A 25057-nucleotide genomic window follows, 5' to 3' on the forward strand; every position below is an offset into this window, starting at 1 on the left:
CATGTAAATGTGTTCAAACACATTGCACTCCGAGGAACAGAAACTTGGCAAGGCTGTTCGGAGTGGACAAGCTGAGGCTGTGTATCCCCAGGGCACAATGCAGCCCTTTTCCTATCTGGACAAAAAGAGTGAGTGGGAGTGAGTGAAAGACAGAGATGGAGGGGAAGAGGAGGGATAAGAAATAGGCGGGAAAGATGGGGAGAAGAGGGTTAAAATCAGCCTGGAGGGGGAGTGAACGGGACTGGACACTACAGAGTCTTCATACTACTTCAAAGGTGCAGTGGAAGGATGGTTGTAGGAGCTGGAACTCATTAGGATCCAAGAAAAGTGGTTCAGCTGGAAGTCAAGCTAAGAATTAAACATGAGCGAGGAGGGGGAAGGAGGAGGAGGGGGGAGAACGGGAGAGAAAGGAGAGAGAGTGGGGAGACAGGAGGGGAGTGACTCACCTTGTTCTCTGATCAGAGGACAGAATATAGATTAGAGAGGCAGAAGAAAGAGAGAAATACCGAGAATAAAGAATAGGGAGAGTCAAAGGAGTCAGACGGCAGGACACGGATACAATGGAGGGAGAGCATCAGGAAACACAGATGCGTGCCGGCGACTTGGCAGGTGGCGAGGTGCATCAGGTTCATTTAAGGTTGTCGGTTCAGAGTGTGACTCAGGAATATTGTTGCCATATGCACAACACCGTCTTCTGTTCGGACACTTTTTAACTATTTTACCATCTGTGCCAATGCAATTTTTTAACCTTCATTTGCTGAAAGAAATCCGATGGCGTGCAAGTTTGACTGATTTCGTACATCCACATACACAAGCAATATACAACTGAGGGACCTTTTGTACCATAGGTGACATTTTTGCTGTTTTCAGGCCTAAAATCAACACGGCCGTCTATAAGCTGTAGTGATAATAAGTTCTAAAGTCTATTGTATATTATTAGTTAATTTCACCCTCTTCTGTTCACAATATGGATGAATATGATTTGTTACCCACATGTTTGTAATACTGCCTTTATGTGACTCTTTGTGTTTACACTGTAATGTGAATAAGTTGTTGTTTGCATTTTGTGTTATTTTCTATGAACACTTTCAGTTAACACCCTGCATAACCTCTTTGTGTTAAATTAAAAAAAAAAGTTCTAAAGTCTTCTGTTGCTGAGGAGCTGAAGGCTTCGGCACAAATGGTGTCGAGTTTAAATCTCGAAAGCAACAGCAGAGGAAGATCTTAAAGCACGAAAAAGCAGTGTAGGGATGGAGACGGCCTTAAAGGTTATGGAGGGCTTTGAAGCAGAGCAGTGGAATTTTTCAATATATGTAGTCCCGCAGACCAATAAAAATTGATAAATGGCAGAAATAGACACCATAAGACTGCAGCCAAATGTTCTCTATTTTCTTTGTAATGCAGTACTTCATGCTCTAAATGAGGGTATTTTAACCTAAATAATAATCTTTTAGTAAACTTAACTGAGCAGAAACTTTTAAAGGAGACTTCTGTCACAAAATGAAACACAATCTTCCTTAAGATTGGTCTTTTTTAAAAAATCTACACATCTGTTATCGTTGCATATTGGCACAAGTGGTACTCTCACTGTTTCCTAAATGTCACATTAAGAGTATAAATAGATCACTTTCAATAAAAACCTGTTCTACAACCATAGGACATACAACTGTGTACATGTATTGTATACTTATTTTTCCTTGCTGAAGGTTAAGTATTGCAAATCATGTTTTGTTGCTGTATTGTTGCATGCACACTGTGACCCCTTGAGGCTTCTTTTGTTCCATTTACACTCAGATAAACTTTAAAATCTCACCGACACAGGGGAAGTTTCCACACTATCTTTCGGCATGTTAGTTCCAACAGGAAATCTTGACGCTTTTCCATGGAAACAAGTGAGAAAATGTGATATTTTTGGATGTTTTGAGGAGACGTGCTCGGAGTGCAGAACGGGCAAAAGGCAAGGATGAGTTTGTAAAAACGCTACATTAAGGATGGCTAGTATGACACCGTGGACCAAACTTTCACAATTTTAACAGCTGGGAACAAGCGCTATTAGTACATCTCCACTCTGAAGCCTCTGCTGCAGTGTTTCGCTCAAAGGCACCTTCACTGAGTTGATAATATCTAATCAGAATGGTGCCGATAAAGCTTAAGGCTTCAAATGCTTATAAAGTGAAAATCAGATGATGAGAGATCCAGATAGAAACACACAGAGACACTCATGGACTTCAACAGGCGACGGCTAACTCACTGACGCTGTTTCTGTTCATTTTGCGGGTCAAAATATAATTATGGGACTTTTTGTATCATAGTTGACATTTTTGCTGTTTTCAGGCCTAAAATCAACATGGCCGCCTGTAACCAAACACCGCATGGCATTTTTTACACAAAGATTCTTCTAAATATTATATACAAATTGAGTAAAATTGAAATTGAAAGTTATTTATAAAGATATTGTAGTAAACCTGTTGACATGCCATAAATCCACACTTGACTCACACACTACTTTATATTAAATAACTCAGAAAGCCTTGGAGTCTTCCAGTCTTTTCTTCAGGAGGAAATGACATCATGTGGAGCAGGTCATGTGATCTGGAATCAACACACTTCCTTGAGAGCTGTTTTTGTAATGGGGAACTTAGTTGAAAGTGATTTCTCGTATGTATTTTCCATATAAAATTTGATTTATTGGCAAAAAAAGAAATATCTGTCATGATTTTCTCAACTTAATAAAAATAAGACAATCAGAACTATTTCTGAATAAGCTCATTTCATGATCGTTTAGCTAATAGAAGGCGTTTTTTAAAATTCAATTCAGATGGTTATTTAGTTGGCATTTTAGTGATATCCAGTGATTTTTTTATCAATAAGTGATTGTTTCCATAATAAATAATTATGAAATTTGTAAAGACATGATCATAATGAACATAAAAACATTACTTTTTAACTTTTCATAAAAATGGAAGCAAAATTATTTATTTTACATTGACCCTTACATGTTATTTTGTTGCTTACATTCGAGGATAATTAAGTTTGGGCAGAAAGTGAAGGCCATGAGCCACCATTTCATCCTGTCTTTCCTGTATTTTTTTTCTTTTCCCATCATCAGAAACCAGAAACATGAACATGGAGACACACATCCAATACAACCACACACAGACACCATCGTCCTGCCTCACCCTATCCCATTGTCTCTCCTTGTTGAGCAGAATGATGACCAGCTTGGGGTGCATCTGGTATCCGTCCTCGCTGAACGACAGATTACGCCCCTCAAACGTCACATTCATCAGGTACCTGTGGGGGGAAAAATTGAGAAGCAGGACAGAGGAAGAGAGGGATTGAGGCATAGATCACTTGCTGAAAAATATTTTTGTCAGCAGCGTTTTACAAATGTCTCATTCTGCTGTCTGTATCTACATCCATTCTTCCTCAATGACGCAGGTTCCCAAACTTATTTTCTAAGCATCTGTCTTTTAAGACAAACTTGGAGACGTTACATAAATCCATCATCTGCCAAGAAAAAGCTATCAGCTAATGTCTAACCAGCTTTTCCTAAAATAGATGGATATATATTAGTCATCACTTGTGCATGGACATTAGAGCAGAACAGCAGATGACGGTTTTAGGACAGGAAAATTCGTTTCAGCAAATCATCTCATTCCTATGTCCAACATCACACATTAAATCCCTGTAGCAACCACCCTTATTGATGACATAATTCAAGGAATTATTCAAGATTTTGGGAGCTTCTTTGCTTTGTTAGATATGAGCAAAAACATGAAGAAAGAGCACGCATGGCTCTCTGAAGTTACTCCTTGCATCAACACTTTTAAAGCTCACAAACACACACAACATATGCCATTTGTTCAGTCTATACAACACTATCAGCGTATATGTGGCAAATTATCATTTTGAAAGCAGGTTATGTGCAAGACTTTTACTTGGCTAGGATCTTTTGCCAGGTAGCCAGTAAGGATTTATAGAAGCTGCTAGTTCCAACCATGAACAGGCAAGGAATCATATATGGTAACTTCACTGACTTTGAATTTCAACATGAATATTAAATATTTAGAAAAATGTCACAAAAGTAATAAAAGTCTTATGTCCTCCAATGACACTCTAGGGTAGCCTAGCCGCGCTAGACAACCCACGGCAACGAATTTAATTCTCTGCCAGGGTGGGTCTAGTTACCCTCCATAAGGCTCGAGGCTAGATTCTCCTAAAACTGGCCGGACCAATCACCATGAAGTGTAGAGTCAGAAGGCAGGCGTAACGAAGTGACGACAGAGGCGCGACGATTCTGACAGAAACAACCGGCGCACAATAAACAGTTATCTTTCGACTCGGCTTTGGCCACAGCCCTTAAAGATTTGAAGCTAAAATTCAACTTGAAAGATAAACAAAGGACGGCACTGAAGTGTTTCATTGAGAAGAAAGACGTATTTGGACTTATGCCGATGGGATATGGCAAATCCTTAATATAGCAGTTGGCTCCGCTGGTTGGGAAGCTAATGGGACTTAGCCACAATCCGCCGGCGCTCTAGGAACTCCGTCAGCCTATTCGTTGCACTGATTGGTTGTATACCTACCCAATTGCTGCAGAGTGATTTGATAGACAACCTTTTAGCCCGCCTCCTTCCCTGTCGAGCTTCCCTAGACCCTTGTGCCTTCAGAAACATGGGTCTAGCGCGGCTAGGCTAACTCTAGGGTTGAATATTTGAATTTCTAAGTATTTCAATGAGTGCCTTTTAAGTACCAATACAACAAAATAGTACGACTCCACTAAAAGCCTGCATGGAAAATCCTACTTACAAAATAATGCATAAATATTAGCAAAATGTCGTTTAAGTATTGCAGTAAAACCCCTGATTTGGTCCTTTTGACTGAAACAATATAATCCATGGCATGATTAGATAATTAACAGTGAATCACCAGGATGTCAGCAGCATGTTTCTGCTGTAGCTCCTGTGTGTTTATTTAATATTTAGTTTTATATGCAGGGACACAGGAAGGAACAATTGAACAATAGCAGTTTAAAACACTACAGTTAATACATTGTAGCACATCTGACCCAGTGTTTAAACTGTTGTGTCACTAGTTGTTCAAATTCACGGCATCCTCCTTGTGTTACAGTCGCATTTTTGATGGTATCTTGTGTAGAAATGCTCCATAATATATTTTAGGTCTATTACACTGTGAAAACTGAACTGAAGCGTCACTTTAAAAAAATTACATCACAAACAAAGTCGCAATATTTGTCAAAAGCTTCACAGTGAGATATTTTCCCCAAACTCCTCAGCCCTACGGGGACAGCAGATAAATCTGAGAGCTCGTCAAATGATTAATGGAAGAAGGAAGAAGAAGAAAAAACAAACTTCTGATGCGCAAATGTGTTTTCAGTTTTTGGACGTTTTCTCTAATCTTTGATTTTTGTGTGAGATATTAAATCATTTCAACATTCTTTGAAATAAGGACTTGAAGGATGGAAAAATCATTATTTAGAGGAGCTGGTAACAACTCAGAGAACTGCCAGCCTGACTACATACTGTTTTATGGAAGAAACCGAGAAGGTTGGAAACTACTCGTTTAATCTTAAAAAATGTGTTGCATTTGTTTTTGTTATATTAGTCATTGTGTCAAATCTTCATTATTAAACCAACCGAAGATGTCAGATAAAGGTACCGAACACAATATTCCCCTCTGAAATATAGTGGAGGGGAAGTACAAAGCAGCATAAAATGGAAATACTGAAGTAAAGTACAAGTTTCTCAAAGTTGTACTTAAGCACATTTCAACAAGGCAAATGCACTGATATTTTCAGGGAGGGACAAAGAAAGGAGGCGCAGAAACGAGCAGTGCAGTTTGAATCTGGCGTCACAAGTGAGAAAAAGCAGCATATATATCAGTAACAGCCTGTCAGGTCACTGTGTGTGTGTGTGTGTGTGTGTGTGTGTGTGTGTGTGTGTGTGTGTGTGTGTGTGTGTGTGTGTGTGTGTGTGTGTGTGTGTGTGTGTGTGAGCAAGAGAGAGAAGGCAGCATTGCTTCTGTCAGGTGAAATAATTTCACCTGCCTTCAAGTGAACAACACACACACACACACAGACACACACACGCATGCACACAGGAAACTCAGGCAGTGTATTCTGTGGCAGTGATTATGGTTATTGTGCGTGGGAGTGTGTAAATGTGTGTACATGAGAACAGGAATGTTTATGTCAGGTGAACTCGAATTCACTGTCATCCCACACACACACACACACACACACTACACAATCTCTTAACTCTTTCACCGCCTCACCCTTTTCTCTCGCTCGCTCGCGTTCCCTCCGCCTCTCTCTCTCTCCCTCTCTGTTTCCATGGAAACACTCTGCCTCAAAACTGTGCACACCATATATATGTAGATGAATAAATAAATGACAAAAGAAGGTGCATGTGAGTGTGACTGGATGCGCGAAGGACTGGCTCGGTGCCAGCGTGTTGATGTGGGGCGTAAGCAGCGGAGTGTGTCATGTGTCAGGAACATACGATCACATATGATGAGACATACCATGACTGTCTATCTATCTATGCTAGGATGGGGTGACTTATGCAATCCATCAGTTACTCTAATGTTGGCTTCCTTATTCTATTCCTGTATTAAATATTGATATTTTCAATGGGCTGTGATGATCGGAATCATCCAGCATCACACCGTCTCATGTAGCCCCATGTGTCCGGCTAACAGCCCCGTCCCGTAGAGCCTTGGCATCGGTACAAAGTGCATAGAATCTGCTGCATAAATCATAAGCCATTTACAAAATGACTCGATGCCGTGGCCCCTTTAATCTTCTCCGAGCGAGCTACTGTAACGACTCGGGGCCCGTGCGTGCGTCTACGTGTGCATCCTACACACCGACAGCAGAGAAACACAAGCATATGTGTGTTGCCATGGCACCCACAACCACTGTGATTTCCGAGCCAATGTGCCGCGTTACTATGGTGACGGTAATCTCGCAGAGGGTGGGACAGAGACACAGAAAGAGAGAGAGAGAGAGAGAGAGGGAGGTGGGATTGAAAGAAAAAGAGGGAGGGGATGGGACACATTACAACTAGAATGCAACACACTCTCCCCTCTCCTGCCATCACACTGGGACTGCTGTGTTGACAGGAAGGCACACTCCATGTCCTCCCCGCATCCTGCCACCTCCTCTGAACTTTCTGTCTCAAAACCAATAAAAATGGACATGCACGTAGCGGCAGACGCTCAAACAGAGGCGGTTTACTCAGCGTTTACGCTCAACAAGGTGCGCGAAGGCAACATCTGAAAGCCGCCCAGCCATTTGAGCGACTCCTCCGGGGGCAGCTGGGTGCTAAGTGCTTTGTTCAAAGCTGGATGACAGACAGTCATCGTCGCTGCCTCCCTCTTTGTCATGAGACAGACATAAATAAACAAGTGAACGCAGAAACCCCTCCCTCTATTTTATGTTTTGTTTTTTTTTGTTTTTTTTTTTTAAATGGGACAGTTGGTATTAATGTACAAACGAGAGATTGTAACCGTACGGCTAATTTCCATCTCGTGTCCCACTGGCAGATTAAAAATAAAGAAATTACAAATCACAAAGTAAAACAAGCAACAAGCGATAACATGGAGTGCACAGAACAGACAAAAGCTGGGGGACCAAGGCAAGCTAGTAATTAATTAACATTTACACATGATTATATTGCAAATATCTCTTTGTTGCTGTTGCACATATCCCTCTATCATTATTGTACACTGCTATACTACATTTGTCCCTCTGTCACTATAGCACACGATTACACTACATACACCCCCTGTTAAAAGTTTTAGGACAGGTTCTACTTTATTTGAATGAGAAGTCGTGTATATTCCTCTGACACTATTACACACAATTGTATTGCACATCCCATTGTCACTATTGTACATGATATTATTGCACATTTCTCTTAACCACTATTGCACCTATCCCTGTCTACATTACATATAATTATCTTATACATGTCCCTTCTAACACCATTATCACTATCGCTCATGATCCTTAACCCTCCTGTTGTCTTCTTTTACAGGCACCAAAAAATCTTGTTTCCTTGTCTGAAAAGAATCCCCAAAAATCATCAAAAAAAATCCCCCAAATTTCTGAAAATTTGCAAAACCTTCAGGAAGAAAATTCCAATAATTTCTAAAAAGTTTCCCTTAAAAGATTTATTGAAAAAAATCCCCCAAATTTGGCAAGAAAATTCTTGTAAATACTTACAAAAAATGAGTAAAAGTTAAAAAAAATCCTAAAAAAAGCTGAAGTGATTGCAACTATATCAGTAAAGCTTAAAATATTTTCTTTAAGAACATTCACCAAAAAAAAATCAACCAAAATTCAGCGAAATTCACTGGATTTTGGTTGATTTTTTTGTGAATGTTCTTCAGAAACATTTTTAACTTTTCTTTTATTTCCCCACCAAAAAATGTTCAAAGATTTCCCAAAAATGTTGAAAAGTGAAAAGTTTCACTGTGAAAATATATATTTTTTCCCACATTTTCAAACTTTAAAATGGGTCATGTTTGACCCGCAGGACGACATGAGGGTTAAACGCTATTGCACATGACTATATTTAAAACAAATTACACAGAGTCCTCAAGAGCAAGCCCCATCGACTGGCAAACAAATTTAAACAGTGCAACAATCACAGATCTGATTGTCTTTTCTGCTTTTCTGGAGCTGTGTCACGAGGTGGCGTTAAGTTATGTTCCTCATGCCGTGTGTGATAAGAACGACCCCACTAAGCCCCGTGTTTTGATATCCCGTGAACCCGTCAGTTTCTAGCTTAAGCTCGGGGAGACCATCTCAGCTGTAACTGTACAGAAGGGGAATTAAAATTCAAACAGCGGCAGCAGCTGTCTCCACCTGGTGAACACAAGCTGGTGATGCTGACCGGAGTCCGATCGAATCCCCACCTTCACTCGCCACCTCGTATTTCTGCTGCATTCGAGACAATTCCATTAATTTCATCAGTCGAGTTTTTTTTGAAGGAAAGTCTTGCTATTGTAAATCAGAACAGCACAGTGCCACACACACACACGCACGCACACACACACACACACACACACACACACACACACGCGCACACACGCACACACACACGCACACACACACACACACAGAAGCCCCTGCCATGCTAACTCCATGGCCTGACACAGATACGTTTTAGCGCATGTTCTGCTGTGAATAATGGAGGAGCGGTGTGAAATATTGATAAGTCAGTTTTAATAAATTAACCCCGGTATGAATTAGACATGAATTACACTCCTTAGCAATTACTGTGGTGCGATGTGCTTATTGGATTTGTAGAGGAGGAATCTATATGGAGAATGACAACATGCCCCATACGGCGGTGCGCGGTTCAGACAGACAAACACACTGCAGCTCTGCCGCGTGCACACTCGGGACGCACAGTGCGAATGCGAGATGAGGTGTGAATTTGTTGCGTGTGTTTGCACATGTATGCATCAAGTGGCATTAATGTGTGTGCTCAGAAATGGGAATTAAAGGTGTAAACAGTGCGATGAATTGTGCTAATGGGAAGAGAGACACAGAAAGGAGAGAAGGACTGAATACATCTTGGATATGCTGCTTCACTTTGATTTATTTTTGACAGACAGCACTTAATTAAAACTAACTGTAATGAAGTTAATTTTATATGGTAGCCCTTGAACAGATCGGATTGTTAAGATAATGGACACCTGAGGCGATATTCTCCTCCAGGTTTTCGAATTTTAAAACATTTTTGGAATGAAGCTTCAAAAGCCCTAAAAAGACAAACACACGTGCTGCAATACAAATAAAAAATGATAACAGCCTAAAGCAGGAGAAACTAGGTGAGGCAAGGAAGCAGGGAAGGGCAGAAAAAGAGAGCAGGGAATGCAATAAAAATAGAGAGAGAGGCAAAGATTATGTGAGGTGAAACGACTGAATGAAAGAGAAAGAGAAAGGGAGGTTCGGTGACAGATGAAAAGATTTAGGAGGAGAAAGAGAGATAGCAATAAAGATAGAGAGAAGGGAAACAGAGTGGGAGGATTCCTGACCTAGTTCCAATCAAGCCCCATCACAAGCAGGTACCTTTGTGAAGCTTCCCGCTGGCCTGGCCCATTAACAAACACCCAATTGGCCTTTATGGACTCGGTCTGAAAAAGCAAAGACCAAGGAGGACACACAGTCCATCGAACTGGCACACACTCATCCCTTCACTCAAAGGGGTCAAAATGGTGCTTTAGAGTGTTCTGCACCCACAAACAAACACACACACACAAACACACACATACATATGCTCTATTGAAAGCCTTACTGAAGGCCACAGAAGTTCAGAAATGTCCACAGAGCTTAAAAGCACTTGACACCTTTCCAACTCCGAGCTCATCTGGAACCTGTCCACGCCCGGCAAGGTCAGGGCCACAGTTGTCAAACTCATGATTCTCACACCGTTGTGCACTGCTCACAAGTGTTCTCTATTCCTATCTCTCCCTCGCTCGGCCTCCCCCCTCTGCTGCTTTGCTCTCTTCTTCCTCTCCTCTGCTATCTTCATTTGTCAGGCTCATACTGTAGCATTAGCCGGAATGTCACAGTTCTGGCTAAAGTGGACATAATTTACTTAGCGGAGTGACGCGCCCTTCTCTTGTGGTATTCTGTGATGCACTAAGGGCTGAACAAGGAAATGCTAATGTATGGCTTATAAATTGGAGCAGATGACCGTGACCATAAGGCGGTTCTTCCTCATTCAGCAACAGACAGAAACGTAAACGGGATATGATTTACATATTTCCATGCATCGCTTACTGACCTAAGCCATTTGTAATCCAGCAAGCTTGAGAAAACATGTGAAGAGTGATCCGGCTGGGATACACTGAAGGAGCTGTAACACAACTTTTTCATTGTTCGCTGCGGTTTGGGACACATGTAATTGCTAATAACATTTGGCATTTCAGCCGGATTTAAAATGGATGATTGCCGTCTTCCCTCTTCCCTGCCTTCACCTTTGCTGCGCTGCTTCAGATTTTCAGCTACTTTGAGTTTTCAAATATGGCCTATATTTACCCACCTAAAATTGTTGTGGAATAAGTCTAAAACAAGAATGAGGCCAAGCACTTCCTCACAGTTCATTCTTCCCTTCTTCTACAGTCAGATAGTTGTTCTTTGTAAGTTATGAGCGGCAGCAAGTCGCATCATACTCAAAAGCAGAGACTCCCAGCAGGGATACTTGCGCCCTGGGGAGTTTTTGCAGTTGCTAGAGGGTATTTAAAAAGACTGTCCAGGAGCTTGGCTATTTTGAAAAACAGAGTTAATGATATCATAAAAGAATTTATTGATGTACTGAGTCAGCTGTGAGATCAAACAATTCATTTCGATGTTGCAGCTGAGAGTGAAAGAAACACCCAGATGTGGATGTTATCAGGGCATTAAGTGACCATTACAGTTCCCATACAGACAACCAGCAGGGGGCGACTCTTCTAGATGCAAAAAGAACTGATTTTAGAGAGCTCTTTGGGAAAATGAACCCAGCTGATTTAAGATTTTTTTTTAAAAATAATACAGCATGGAGTGCATTCTGTAAACTAGAAAAGCACAGAGAGAGCACAGTACTCCGCCAAGGCTGCTCATTCCACCGCATGGCATTGTCAGAAATGCAGCATTTGCTTAACAGTTTTTGATCAGAAATCACGGCAACATAGAATGTGGCCATTTATAGATGTACCCACAAACACAATGATGTTGTGTTGAGCACAAGTGTGTGCTATGCATGTGTTAAAAAAATGACACAAACTTAAGCCTCCCAGGTGAAAGGTCTGATTTATGCCCCCTAATGTGGACCTCTGCTCCTCCTTGTAAGTGCAAAATCATAAAAAGAGGTAACCTTGTTGTCTGAACTTACTAGAAGGTGGAAGAGGTCCCTACTGGCCCATGCTTATGGGACTGATGATTCCTGATGATAATAGTGATTTCACACGCTGATAATAGGGAAGTTAGCTTGACATATGACTTTAAAATGCAAGCAAAAGTATAAACAGTTAAACTAAAAGTAAAGGCAATGTGGACAGTATGAATGTAAACTGAAAAACTTTGGTGACCAATTTTACGTGGTGAAAAATGAATTCATATTGGTTTTAATTCAGAATAATTCACTTCTAACAGGCCTGTTGGTGTTGAGCCTGTGGTTTTCTGATTATACTGACTTCCCGGCTCAGTTGACTTTCATGAATGTTTTCCACACTAATAAGATGCAATAAAATTCAGCTTTGGAGTTTTTTTTTCAGTCCTCGACAGCTGCTTAATGCCACTTTCCACAGCTAGGAATTAACGGCGTCCTTACCTGATTTAATAATGATTTACTTTAAAGGTCTGTTTGAAAATCTGCACATGGTATTTGACTTCACTGAAGAGTGACAGGAAATGTGAGGGTCTCCTGGCCTACGAAAGAGCCTTTTGATTGAGTTGCTCTCCACCCGTCTTTCATCTATCATCCATTTGTTGATTCGCTTAGCGGTGAACCAACCAAACAGCGGGGCCTCCATGCAGTCGACCAAGCAGCCAGCAAGTCAGGCGACCAGTCGTTCATTCAGTCTCTGGTATATAGACTGTAGGCCAAATGCTAATCTCGTGATTGAACACTTGAAGACAAAGGTTATCGCCAAACAAATTTAGTTAAGGCAGCAAGGGGCGAAGGATCTTAGCAGCACTCGCAACTGATCTAATCAGCAACACAGCTAAGTTGATTATAAAACTGCAGGTCTGGAGTGCAGACGATGGCTAGGGAGGAGCAGAACAGTGGAGACGAGAGGAGAATCAGGAGAGGAGAGGTGAGAAGATAAAACAGGAGCGGAGCAGCTCTCGGTAGAAGGGAATGAAGTTGAACAAAGCAGAGGAAATGTATAAAAGCAGAGCAGGGCAGAACAAAAGAGAAGCCTACAGGGCAGGGGAGGACAGAGGAGAACACGATGGAGCTACGACGAAGCCGAGCAGAGCATAGAGCAGCACAGGACACGGCAGAAAAGACCACAGCAGAGTTAAGAAGAACAAAGCAAGTGCACAGCAGACCACAGCGAGGCAGGAACACGAACAGAACAGGGGAATTGTATTCTAGGGCAACCGCGGCTGCCATAAACTCCGCTGTTATCTCAAAGCAGTGAGCAGTGGTGAGACAAATGCAAAGCTTCAGAGAGGAGTGAACCACATACACGGGCTGAAATGACATCTGAAGAGTTACACTGGAACCGACAACAAAGCTCTGTTGCCTCGGTGCAGGATTCAGTTAAGCTTGGACCGTGAGCAACAAAATTATCTTTTACAAGCAGTGCAATCCGTAAAGGTGAGCATGTGTAGGCTCCTGTCTTCTCCTGCCAGCGTGGATGTGATAAATACTATTTCTGGATGAATGTGTGCGAAACTGACTGCTTATAGTCTGTCTGAACAGTATCAAACAAAGGGGTAACGTACTTTGGAAATAGGAAACAGAATGTAGTGCAACAGTGATCAAACCAGTGTCCTAAAAGAAACACTGACAATCTCCTTAGCACAAATACCTGTACAGTATTATACACACACACGGCCTTCCTTCACAGCCTCTCTTTAGCACAATAAAAACCCACACACACACACACACACACATCTGGCTCTAGCAGAGGGGTGAAACTGCCCCTGAATATGATACTGCGCTGAGCTCTGGAGCACAGCACGACAGGGGATGGTGTTCGCTGACTGAAACGCCATTGGGACCAATTAGGCAGCGCGCAGAGCAAAGCGCAGCCGAACGCTACGCTTCACAACCAGTTCAAAAGGCCTGCTGCTGAGACGGACAGCTGAGGGGGTGGGCTTGGTTTTTCTGAGTTAGGGGCATGTGAAGGGGGTGTTTGTGTGTGTAGGGTATTATTACATAGGGGGGAGGATGATCACAGTATGCAGGGGATGAAGGCATGTGTGTGTATGTGTGTGTGTGCAAAGGCATCTGCTGCATCCATGATTGTGCTGATCTGTGCTCGCGTTGATGCTACAATACCTGAAACTGTGCAGTTCTAAAGATGCTGCGTGTAGCATTTTAATGTCCATAAATCATTGCCACATTAATTTGGATGCATTAGTGTAATTGTAAATAAATAGCTGTAAACAAATGAGACCACCGCTGAGAGACATGGCCTCTGCACCGCACAGGATTTTGTTGTATCCGCCACCGAGCTGGTTTTCATGGGACAGGTGCCGAATTGCCGCGGGGTGAAAACAGAGCTTTTTCTGCTGCATACACAACAGCAGGAAAAGGAACGTTGTACTTACAATGTGCTCAGGGCTTTTTCACAGTGATATATTCAACTGGAATTAAAGTCCAACAAGAAGTTGAATGGTTTATGGGACACAGTTTTAAAGACCCCCTCCAGTGAAAATCAAGTTTCCCTTTTGTCCACATGGTGTTTTTATATGCTACAAGACTGAAAAGAGTTCTCTAGATCTCTCCCTTGAAGCTGGAGTGTACTGATGACGGTCTCAAAAACAGATTCAGACTTCTAGGGTTTCACATGTAACAAATCCAAGGAAACAATCCTGTCAGCTTGCAAGATTGGGCTGAATTAGTCCAATATTACAACTTTGTGCCTTGTGTAGGGTGGAGTAGTTAAACAGTGTTTGAGCAGTGTCTAATGTGGGATGATGTGCTCGAGTTGAGTGCTATGTGTGGAGAGAGACATGGGAAATACATAGATCTACACATTCTATAGGAAGCAACAGTGTAGAGTTACATCTAAGTCATTCTACAGCAGTAAATTCTTATCTTTATGGAAAAAATCTCTAAACATTTAACTTTGATTCAGAAATATGAGTATTAGGAGGTAAAACAAAGGCCTTGTGGGGAATTCTAAACTCATAGAAATTCTGTTATTTACGCATGTATGTATATTCCATAATGTCACAGTTAATTTAGCACTTATTAGGTTTTCATTTGTCTGAATATGATTGGAAGTCTTTTTTTGCAACAGCAATCTTGACTGAAAACATATAAATATGTTTAGTAGATTCCTGGTGATGTAGGTCACGAGAATCCTAAAAGATCCAGAAAAAATAATAAAAAAGACTAAAAAGAGAAGCCCAGATATTTGTTACTGAAGTTCTTAGCATTACATATAAAACTTCCAAACTTAAAGGATTCTTTAAATAGCACTGCCAAAAATTACATTCCCATTCAACAAACCTGCATTCTCAATTATGTTTTGAAGAAAACATATTTTCCTGCCAGCTCACATTTGTTTGTGCTGTATATCTTTTCCACTTTTTGCATTGCTGTACTGTCACACTTTTACAGCCAAACAAAGACATATTTGATAAGGTGGGATTTATTATTCTGATAAAACAGGAAACAAAAAAGAAGCCTAAAACATGTTGTGAAAGGCTTGTATTTAATGCAAGCTGTGCTTTTCCTAAACCTAACCACGTAGTTTTGGTGCCTACACCTCACCAAACCTTGAGTGAAAACCAAAAGTAAACAGAAAGTCAAACGGTAATGGTCCCTCATGTCTACTGGGTGATTGTTCTGCTGCATCGTTTCTCCCTCTTACCTCCTTGTGTAGATTTTATGGTTTCTTGAAGCTGATAACCTTTCCTACTACACTGCAGTCTTACATTTCAGAACGACTATTCATCGTGTTTAATAAGTAAATGAGAGTGCAGGTAAGTTGTTTGGGAACTACGCTGCATTTTCTCCTTTTACTTCCATTACCAGTAAGAAGGACAGAATCAGTCTGATGTGATCATGTTCCATTTGCTGTCATCGCTGGGAGACATCACATTAAAGGGGCATTTCAAAGTTTTTCAAAAAAATCCCCTGATTATACTTTAATGTCATCATCCTCATTGCCTACAGTTTGGGCTTCAGACTTAAAAGTTTTAACAGGAATACTGAGTTATAAAGTGCAGGTTTTTATCCATCCATTATCTATAAACCGCTTAATCCTCATTAGTGGGGCTGAAGTCTATCCCAGCTGACTTAGAGTGGAGGCAGAGGACACCTACGGACAATTTAGAGTCACCTTTGTACTTGAGAATGTTTTTGGACTGGAGCTGCACAGTGGTGTGGTGATTAGCACTTTAGCCTTGAAGCTACAAGAATCCTGGTTTACGTCCTGGGATCTTTCTGCATGGAGTTTGCATGTTCTCCCTGTGCATGTGTGGGCTTTCTCCAGGTACTCTGGTTTCCTCCCACAGTCCCAAAATATGCTGAGGTTAATAGGTGTGAATGCAAGTGTGACTGGTTGTCTGTATATGTAGCCCTGTGACAGACTGGTGACCTGTCCAGGGCGTCTCCTGTCTTCACCCTAAGTCAGCTGGAATGGACTCCAGCAACCCCACGACCCTAATGAGGATTAAACTGTGCATGGATAATGGATGGATGTTTTTGGACTGTGGGAGGAAGCCAGAGTACCTGAAGAAAACACATGCATGTACAGGGAGAACATGAAAACTCCACACCGAAAGATCCCAGACTAGGACGCAACCTGGGGATCTTCTAGCTGCAAGGCTACAGTGTTTAAAAGAATCGAGCATTGAGGAGGCAGGGAGCTCTGAAGAAAGTCGTAGGAGAGTTTGATTTACGGAAATATAGGATGGTAAGATACAACAGACTAGCAACTTTTCATGTCAGCTGTTTGTTAACCATCCTTACATTTAACGTGTAAGATAAACAAATGTGACACAAAGTGTAGTCAGAAGGCTCCAAGTTGCAGACACATGACTGTGAAAAACTCCGTGCATGATCACAACAAGCAGCATTGGAAGGTTTTGATCACCCAGCATATAAAAATGAAGCTTGCCTCTGTGTACCATCACAGGTGACAATAGACAGACAGCTCACATTCTACCGCATTGTGCATGACATTACAGTTGATATATATACTAGGGTGACCATGTTTTGATTCCCAAAAACCAGGACACTCAGCCCGGCAATGACATGCTCAAATGATACACAAAATTTACTCAAAGATGCCTTATAATGTCGATATATTTAAAGTGTGCCACCTCTAAATGGATAGAAATTTATGATATTACCAAATATGATCAATAACCAAAGATAGATAGGCTTCTCAGAGGTTACTCAACATGTTTTATTATGACAAGTTTAAAAAAAATAATAATAATAATAGAAATATCTCTTCTGCATTAGAAAAATGAGCAATCCAACTTTAACAAAAATAGCTCTCACAAATTTACAAAAAGTAACTAATAAAAAATACCTATATCTTTAGTTTTCTTCATCATCCTGTTTTTCTTCCTCATCCTACTTGTTTGCCTATCTATATTTTGCTGTAAAGCTGATCCTTCCCAGCAGTTTTCTTGCTTAACCGGTCAATTATTCGCAAATGAAAAAAAAGAAAACCAGGACATTTTATAAAAAACAACCAGGACGGCCAGGACAGGAAGTGAAAACAGAACATGTCCTGGGAAAACAGGAAGTTTGGTCACCCTAATATACACCCCTGTGTCACGCTACCACATCTTTCCATGCTACCACTTTAGGCATTGCCCTCCATTACTACCCGATACAGCCTCCACCTTCACTCACCTGAGCACTTCGTTGGGGTTGCCTGAGATGGGGGTCTTCTTGTCAGGAGCTCCGTGGCACTCGGACTTCAACAGGGTGTGAGGCCCGCGGTCCATCATCATAGTGGACGTTGCCATGGTGATGATCGCCACGCCGTCACGAACTCGGGCCTCCAGGCCGTAGTCCCACTCATCGTAGGACACAGAGAGCAGGCCTGGACGGACAAAGCAAGAAGAGGAGAGGCAACATTCAGAGGAAGCTAGAGGAAAAACAGGGAGCTGAGAAGGGAAGGACTCACACCAATTCTGCATGAGAACAGTTGACTGCGAAGAGACGGAAAGACAAAGGAGAGACAGGCAGATGGAGGAAGCTAAAGTGGGGAGAGACTGGGATAACTCTGCTGGGTATATAGAGTGTACATGTTTTGAACACACTCCAAGAGACAGAGCATACACTACGTGATGACTCAGAGAACAGATGAATAGCTCTCCAATTCTGCCTGCATAAGTGTCTATCACCTTGCCGTGTTTGTCCATCTGTCTGTGGAAAGCACTGTCTGTCTCTGTTTGTTGGCCTCTGCACCGTCAGTACGTCTGTTTATCTGTCCTTCTGTCTGCCTGAATCCTGTTCTCTTTTGACAATCTGTCAAATGTTTATGAGCATTTATTTGTAGGTCTCTCTCTCTCTCTCTCTCTCTGTCTGTCTGTCTCCCGGTGCCCTTCTAATTATCCACCATGCCAGTCGTTTCTCCACCATGTCCTCCTCTGCTGTTTATTATGTAGCGTCTAGCAAGTATCCGTGCCATATTTTCACATCCTCAGGGCTGAGGACAGTCCTTGATCTTACAAGTTTGGCTTTATTTAACTAGAAAAGGTTAGAAAATGTGGTATCAAATGCATTCTTTGTACATTATTAATCTAAAATAAACTTAAAACCACAGGCAAAGGCTATAAGAAGAGTTAATATAGCAGGAAAATTAGGCTATACAAATCTATTAAAGTACAGCTGACATTTTGATAATGAGTTTAGCTGATATTAAACTGCTGTTATTGACAACATAATCCATTACAATATTCAGTCGTAATATGATTAACTCATGACAAATAGTCACCATTAATTGATGACACACAGTGCGTGTTGCAGTGTGTGCGTGTTACATATAGATACCTCTTTCGACTCTGTATTATAAAATGTATTACTTCAGACCTGCAGCACACAAGTAATGCTCCTTTTTAATTTCCATTTATGTTAGTCGGTTAGTCGTTTGGTCTCTGAAAAGTCAGAAAATATTTTTAAAAATAAATAAATGTTGATCAGTGTTTCCAAAGCCCAAGATAATGTCCTCAGATCTCTTGTTTTGTCCACAACCCGAACATATCCAGTTCACTGTCACATAAAAAAAGAAGAGAAACCAAAAAATGATTTAAAGAATCAAAGAATTTTTACTTTTGTCTTTGATAAACATACGTCAGACAAAGTAACTGATTATCAAACTAGGTGGCGATTAATCTAAAAGTTGGCAACAAATTGATTAATTGTTGCAGCTCCAGTTAGGAGAAGCTAGGCACTGCCAAGATGGCAATGGTTGTAGCTAAAACACCAAGTTTTAAAGCCGCTCTGTGCGTGAAGTCAAGCAGGGTTCATCCAATAGATTGTATTTAAAAGCTGGACAGAGCCCCCATGATGTCACCCACTGGTTTGTTGACTACCGCTGCCAAGCTTTGTCTTCTGCTAAATGTTAGTCTTTCAAAAACCGGACGTAAAAAGGGAGCGGTGGATCTGACTCATGCACGGTGATGTTGTAGCAACCTGTCAATCACAAAGTAGTCCCATTTCAAAACATATTCTTCTTTATTTATGACCATAATTTTAAAAAATAACTGCATGCTGTATTCAAAAAGTGTTCAAGCTACCAATAGAGACCATAAACTCACGAAGAAAATGTTTATGGAGGTAAGAAATCAAGTGAGAAGTAGAGTCAATTTCTGACTTCTATACAATCTAGCCGGTTTTTGCAACCAAAGGAGTTGCACCCTGTGATTGGTTGTCTGTGTTGGCCCTGTGGTGGACGGATGGATGGATGGATGGATGGATGGATGGATGGATGGACGGACGGACGGACGGACGGACGGATGGACGGACTTGGAAGAGGATGAATGCAAGCTTAAAGTATTTCAGCGATGGCTTCACTTTAAAGTAGGGCTGAAACGTTTCCTTGAGTAATCTGATTACTAAAATGCCTCAAGGCAAAATTCTCTGCCTCGAGGCTTCATTTAATCCACTATATACTACACATGCACAATAGAGCACGGACGTCCGCCTGGATGGTTATTTCTGTTGCACAGCATGCTCAGTTCTGTTTTGAAGCTGTAACACACATACCAAAACGGAGACGAAGACGGATGATTACGCGATTATTAAAATAATCAATAGTTGCAGCCCTACTTTAAAGACATGCAGGTCTGTGGTGAAGGCCATATTTCTTCAGATACTGTTGGACAGATGTGTGTGTGTGTGTGTGTGTGTGTGTGTGTGTGTGTGTGTGTGTGTGTGTGTGTGTGTGTGTGTGTGTGTGAAGCTAAGCCGGGCAGAAACCACTAAACAACCAATTTACCACAAAAACCTTCCCGATCAAAAGCCCAGCCTAAAATCAGCCACAAATGCCTTCGTGGCTTCTGAAAATGGCCAGCAACTGCTTCGTCTGTTTGGGACCCATTAGACTTCGCCTCTGGGTTGAGGGTCACACAGCTTTCAGCGAGGAATGTCCAGCTTTCAAGTCAATTTATCTGCCTATCTGTCTCTTTGTCTGCCATTTAATCTGTCCCGCTGTCCGTCCATCAACAGATCTGCATCTATCTGACAGCGTATGACCACATGTCAGCCACTCCGCTACCATGTCAGTGGGCAGAAATAGACAGGCAGCCTGGCAACCTGCCCTCCTCGCGGGGCTTCAGTGCTGACAGCTCCAGCCCTCCAGGACCACATCTAATGTCACACACGCTGTTGACACTTTCTCAACACTCACTCACTCACTGCCATCGCTTGTTCCTTTTTACACACTTCACTTTTATTATTTTATGGGGAAGATTCTTTGCTAAGAAGTTTCATACGTGCGTGTTTGTTAACAGCATATGCTCTGTGGCGGACTCTTTTCATTGCTGCGTGATGTGTATGTAGTCATACCTCTCTTAGGACAGGTTTAAATGTCACAATACACACATGTCAACTAGCAGTGTTAAAGATGAACAGCGCTGTAGCAGCTGCAAAGGCTTTTTTCTGGTACACTGAAAAAAATGCCTCTCTCAAAACAAGAAAAAAACTTATTTTAAGGAAGTTTTAGATTGAAATAAGTGAAAAGAACAAAAATGGCTTGGTAAGATTTCTTGAAATAAGAAATGATATTTACAATCTTGAGATCTCAAAATTAGCTGGGAAAACTTATTTTAAGCTTTATTTTACCAGGATTGTCAACCCTAGGTGTCTTAAAATAAGACAAAGATGCTTTAAAAAAAACGCTTTTATCTCAAAAATAGATATTCACTTTCATATAATCCTCCTAATTTGAGATGTATTAACCCTCCTGCTGTCCTTATTTATGGGCACAAAAAAACATTGTTTCTTTGTCTGAAAAAAAATCCAAAAAATCTGAAAAAAAATCCCCCAAATTTCTGAAAATTTGAAAAACCTTCAGAAAGAAAATTTCACTAATTACTTCGAAGTTTTCCTTTTTATTTTTTAATATAAAAACCCGCACATTTGGCAAGAAAATTCTTGTAAATATTTTCAAAAAATAGTAAAAATCTTCCAAAAAATCCTAAAAATGCCTAAAGTGATTACATATATATCAGTAAAACTTCTGATATTTCAGCGAAATTCGCTGGATTTTGGTTGATTTTTATGTGAATGTTCTTAAAGAAACATTTTTCACATTTCTTTTTTTCCACCAAAAAATGTTCAAAAATTTCCCAAAAATGTTGAAAATGTGGACATCAGAAGTTTCACTGTGAAAATATTTTTTCCCCACATTTTCAAACTTTAAAACGGGTCAATCTGACCCACAGGATGACTTGAGGGTTAAACTTATTTTGAGTTTTCTTGCAACATTCAACTCAAAACAAGATAATTTCAAGATTGTTTGACTTAACCAGATATTTAAGATGCATTGTCTTAACACAAGTCCCGCCATCTGCTGAAATGTCACTTGTTAAATGAATTTATATTTAATCAAGTGGGATGAGACATTTTGATTAGAAATAAGACAAACACACTTGGTAGGATTTTGAGTTTTTGCAGTGAATAAATCGGTGACTGTCTCTGTGGGTGCTGTGACAGGCTGCGTCTCTGTCACAGATACATCCAAACACAAAGAAAACCACAAAGACTGTCGATTCGTAGTAGGTGAAGTGATTGGGCAACGTAACGGCAGCAGATATTTTTAGAAAGAGCTTATTACTGCCGGTGATGTCAGATTTGGTGGTTACGCTCGCGCAGTCTGTGCAGCAGTCGAGAGTAACTCTGATCAGGGAGAACAGAGACAGAAAGGCTGTTAGCGGGAAAGAGAGGGAGGAGAGAGGGGCGAGGAGGAAAAATAGAAGGACGGGATGAGCAGCGAGAGAAAGTCAGACAGCGGCAGAGACACGAAGATCGAGAAACAAGAAACACAGAAAGCTGAAGGGAGCTGGGAGGGAGTCAGACGAGGCTGAAATAGTAAGACGGGAAACACAAAGAAGTGAGGGAACAACAGCTTAAAATAAGGAGGGAAAGGAAGCATGGAGGAGGGTGGGTGGAGAGATGGTTCCCCAGAGCGCTACTTAAGGAAGGCATCAGTGGAATTACCCAGGAGAGTTGGAGGCTCTTCATCACACACCGTACAAATTATTAAGTGTGCCTCATAAGCAAATTAGCCCCACAGCTAGCATGCACCTTCTCCTGAACCTTTTAGAACCTTTAACCGCCAGATTCACCCAGAGCACCCAACCAGCACGGTCGCATTGTCACTTCATTGTACGCTACGTTCAGAGATCGGTGCGCTCGTCTGTCTCTGCTGGTTTCGTGTGGTTTAACCTCACGTTGAGTTTGCAACTAGAGATAAGAGTCGGTTGAATAAGTTAAAACCGCAAATATCATCAAAGTATCTGTTTGTAAGTTTGAAAATTCATCCTGGTTACTTCAGGCCAGTATCTATTAAAGTCTACACTTTCGTATGAAAAAAGCATTCAGAAAGTCTACCAGAGTTTTAGTATTGTCAAAGTCTCTGCACTTCTACACTGTAAAATAAGGGCTGCATGATATTGGAAGAAAAAAACGGCGTTGCAATTTTTTATTTTTCTGCAATGCATGTTGCATTTTTTTGAAAAATACAGGAATTCTCACCAGATGACTTGAGTAACTTGTAGGAGCCAATGAGCGCTACGTTATAAGTAGGAACCAGTCTTTGTCTGGGCTGGTGTTCTGCCTGAAAGGTTAAACAGTTTTGACCCCTGAAGAAGCCGGTAGTGGTGAATTGTTTGTTTGAGATGAAGAATGTTGGATTACAACTGCCTTGGAGATGAACAGATTATTGAAATGCAAGCTATTGTCTCTGGCTCTCTTCATCAGATGCGCTACAGTTTGTTGGCACGAAAATTACTGAAGTCCTGGTGAAGCGCCTCAGGGGCTTCAAGCATTGGCTTGGCTTCTACATAACTATTGGGCAACAATTAATAATTCTAGAATAACTTTGTAAGGGAGTGCATCTGCAGAAATAAATGCATTAAAAACTTCTTTAAAAATGATTTTTTACAATAAAGACTGTTTTTTTTAAAGTGCAAACCATCCAGGAATCTTTCTCATGTGGTGTAACACCGGCAAAGGCATCTAAAGCTATTCTCTGGATGTCACTCTGACTTTGCACTTCTTCTACAGAGATCTGTAGTGCTGATTTCAACAGACAAAATGTTGCATTACCTGTACCTGTTTCCTTTCTGCAGCCGTAATATTTCCAAATAAAGGACTAGACCTGCACAATTATGGCCAAAATGACAATCGCAATGATCTTGATTGATACTGAGATTATACCTACTTATCGTGATTATTCATGGAGATAAAAACAACATGCTACATTTCTGCTGATGGTGTGTGACCAGAAATGATTGTGAAAGCAGTGAAATAAGGCATTCTAATGTCAGATTTACCAAAGGTTAGAAAAAAACATCTGATTTGATCTACATGGGCTACTTCCTGTTAGCAGTTTTCAATGAGCGCAGCATTTTAAACATCAGTATCGCAGCTGATGGTGGTTATTTATCCATGGGAAGCAAAAACCATGAGTGAGCTTGTTATTCCATAATTGTGCAGCCACACAACTGACAGTTTTTCTTCTTACGACAAAATTTCCTTTCCAGAGTTGCTGTCCTGTTTCATTCACATTTTTGCTGTGCCTGCTTTTAAAGTTTCTAAATAAACTTTGTGTATCCAATAACCTCTAAATCAGAGTAAATTATGTTCCGTCAGACAGATTTGTTTTGCAGATTAGTCATGGAAAATGCAAACCAATTCGAGTTTCCATTTTGAATCAAGCAGCATAAAAGCTGTAGTATGACGTGTTTGAGGTGATTTGTCTTACTTCACACTGCACTCTTTGCGATCAGCTATCACATACATCAAAATGTCAGTGCTGAAATGATCTACACAGCCCTATGCAAAGTAAAAAATACAAGTCTTTTATATGCTTTAGCTAATCATTATGAGGGTGACGCCGCTCTCAGTCCAGGTTTTACAGACTAGCACTGCTGAATCCAGTCATCACGGCCTTTTTATTGGCAAAGGGCAGCGTTGACGAGCACAGATCCTGCAGCAGCAGAAGCTCAGCCGTCTGCACATTAATACATGCAAATGAAATATAAAGTGTCTGCTTTATTTCATATTGTTAGAATATAGGTCGGCTTTGAGTTACATGCATTTTGGCACATTCTATATTCTATTCATCATGCATAAAATGAGAGGATGGCATTTAGCCTGCTATCCGCCATTACGTCGCCCATGATTCACGCCAGGATAATTCACTGTTAACTGAGAGAGGTTGCTGTGTGTCCATCAACGCAGCCTCTCCACCAGCTCTACTTTGAAATCATCCAGGCAGTACATAAGCAAGACACTATTATCTCCGTAGCGACATAAATCAAGAGCAAAGTTGTTGCGTGATTTACATAAATGATTTGGTGATATATCAAACTTTGTAGAGTGGAACCCTAATTTAAAACAGACAAACCGACACACACACACACTTACACAGTATAGCTTTGTCTGTCCTGACCAACACATTCACACTCTTGCCCTCCACCATATGAAGTACACACCAAAGCACAAACACACAACCCATTTGATTACTTCCACCCATTATTTTCTCATGCAAATTAAACCCTGAACCAATCCCGCTTTTCACAGACAAATGCACAGCGATATTACACACAAACACAGGAGATAGTCATGAGCACACACACACAGGTGTGCAAACACAC

At 41.1% G+C, this 25057-nt stretch overlaps 1 protein-coding gene across 1 annotated transcript in view; it reads right to left on the reverse strand.

Moving 5' to 3' along the window:
• grin2ba (glutamate receptor, ionotropic, N-methyl D-aspartate 2B, genome duplicate a) overlaps nucleotides 1–25057 on the reverse strand; it is a 173969-nt gene that overhangs the window by 41689 nt on the left and 107223 nt on the right. Inside the window, 2 exon segments of the mRNA XM_022196983.2 lie at nucleotides 3180–3294; nucleotides 17580–17772. Of these exon segments, the coding sequence (XP_022052675.2) occupies nucleotides 3180–3294; nucleotides 17580–17772 (308 nt within the window).

Source organism: Acanthochromis polyacanthus, chromosome 21 (genome assembly GCF_021347895.1).
Source record: "Acanthochromis polyacanthus isolate Apoly-LR-REF ecotype Palm Island chromosome 21, KAUST_Apoly_ChrSc, whole genome shotgun sequence".
NCBI lineage: Eukaryota > Metazoa > Chordata > Actinopteri > Pomacentridae > Acanthochromis > Acanthochromis polyacanthus.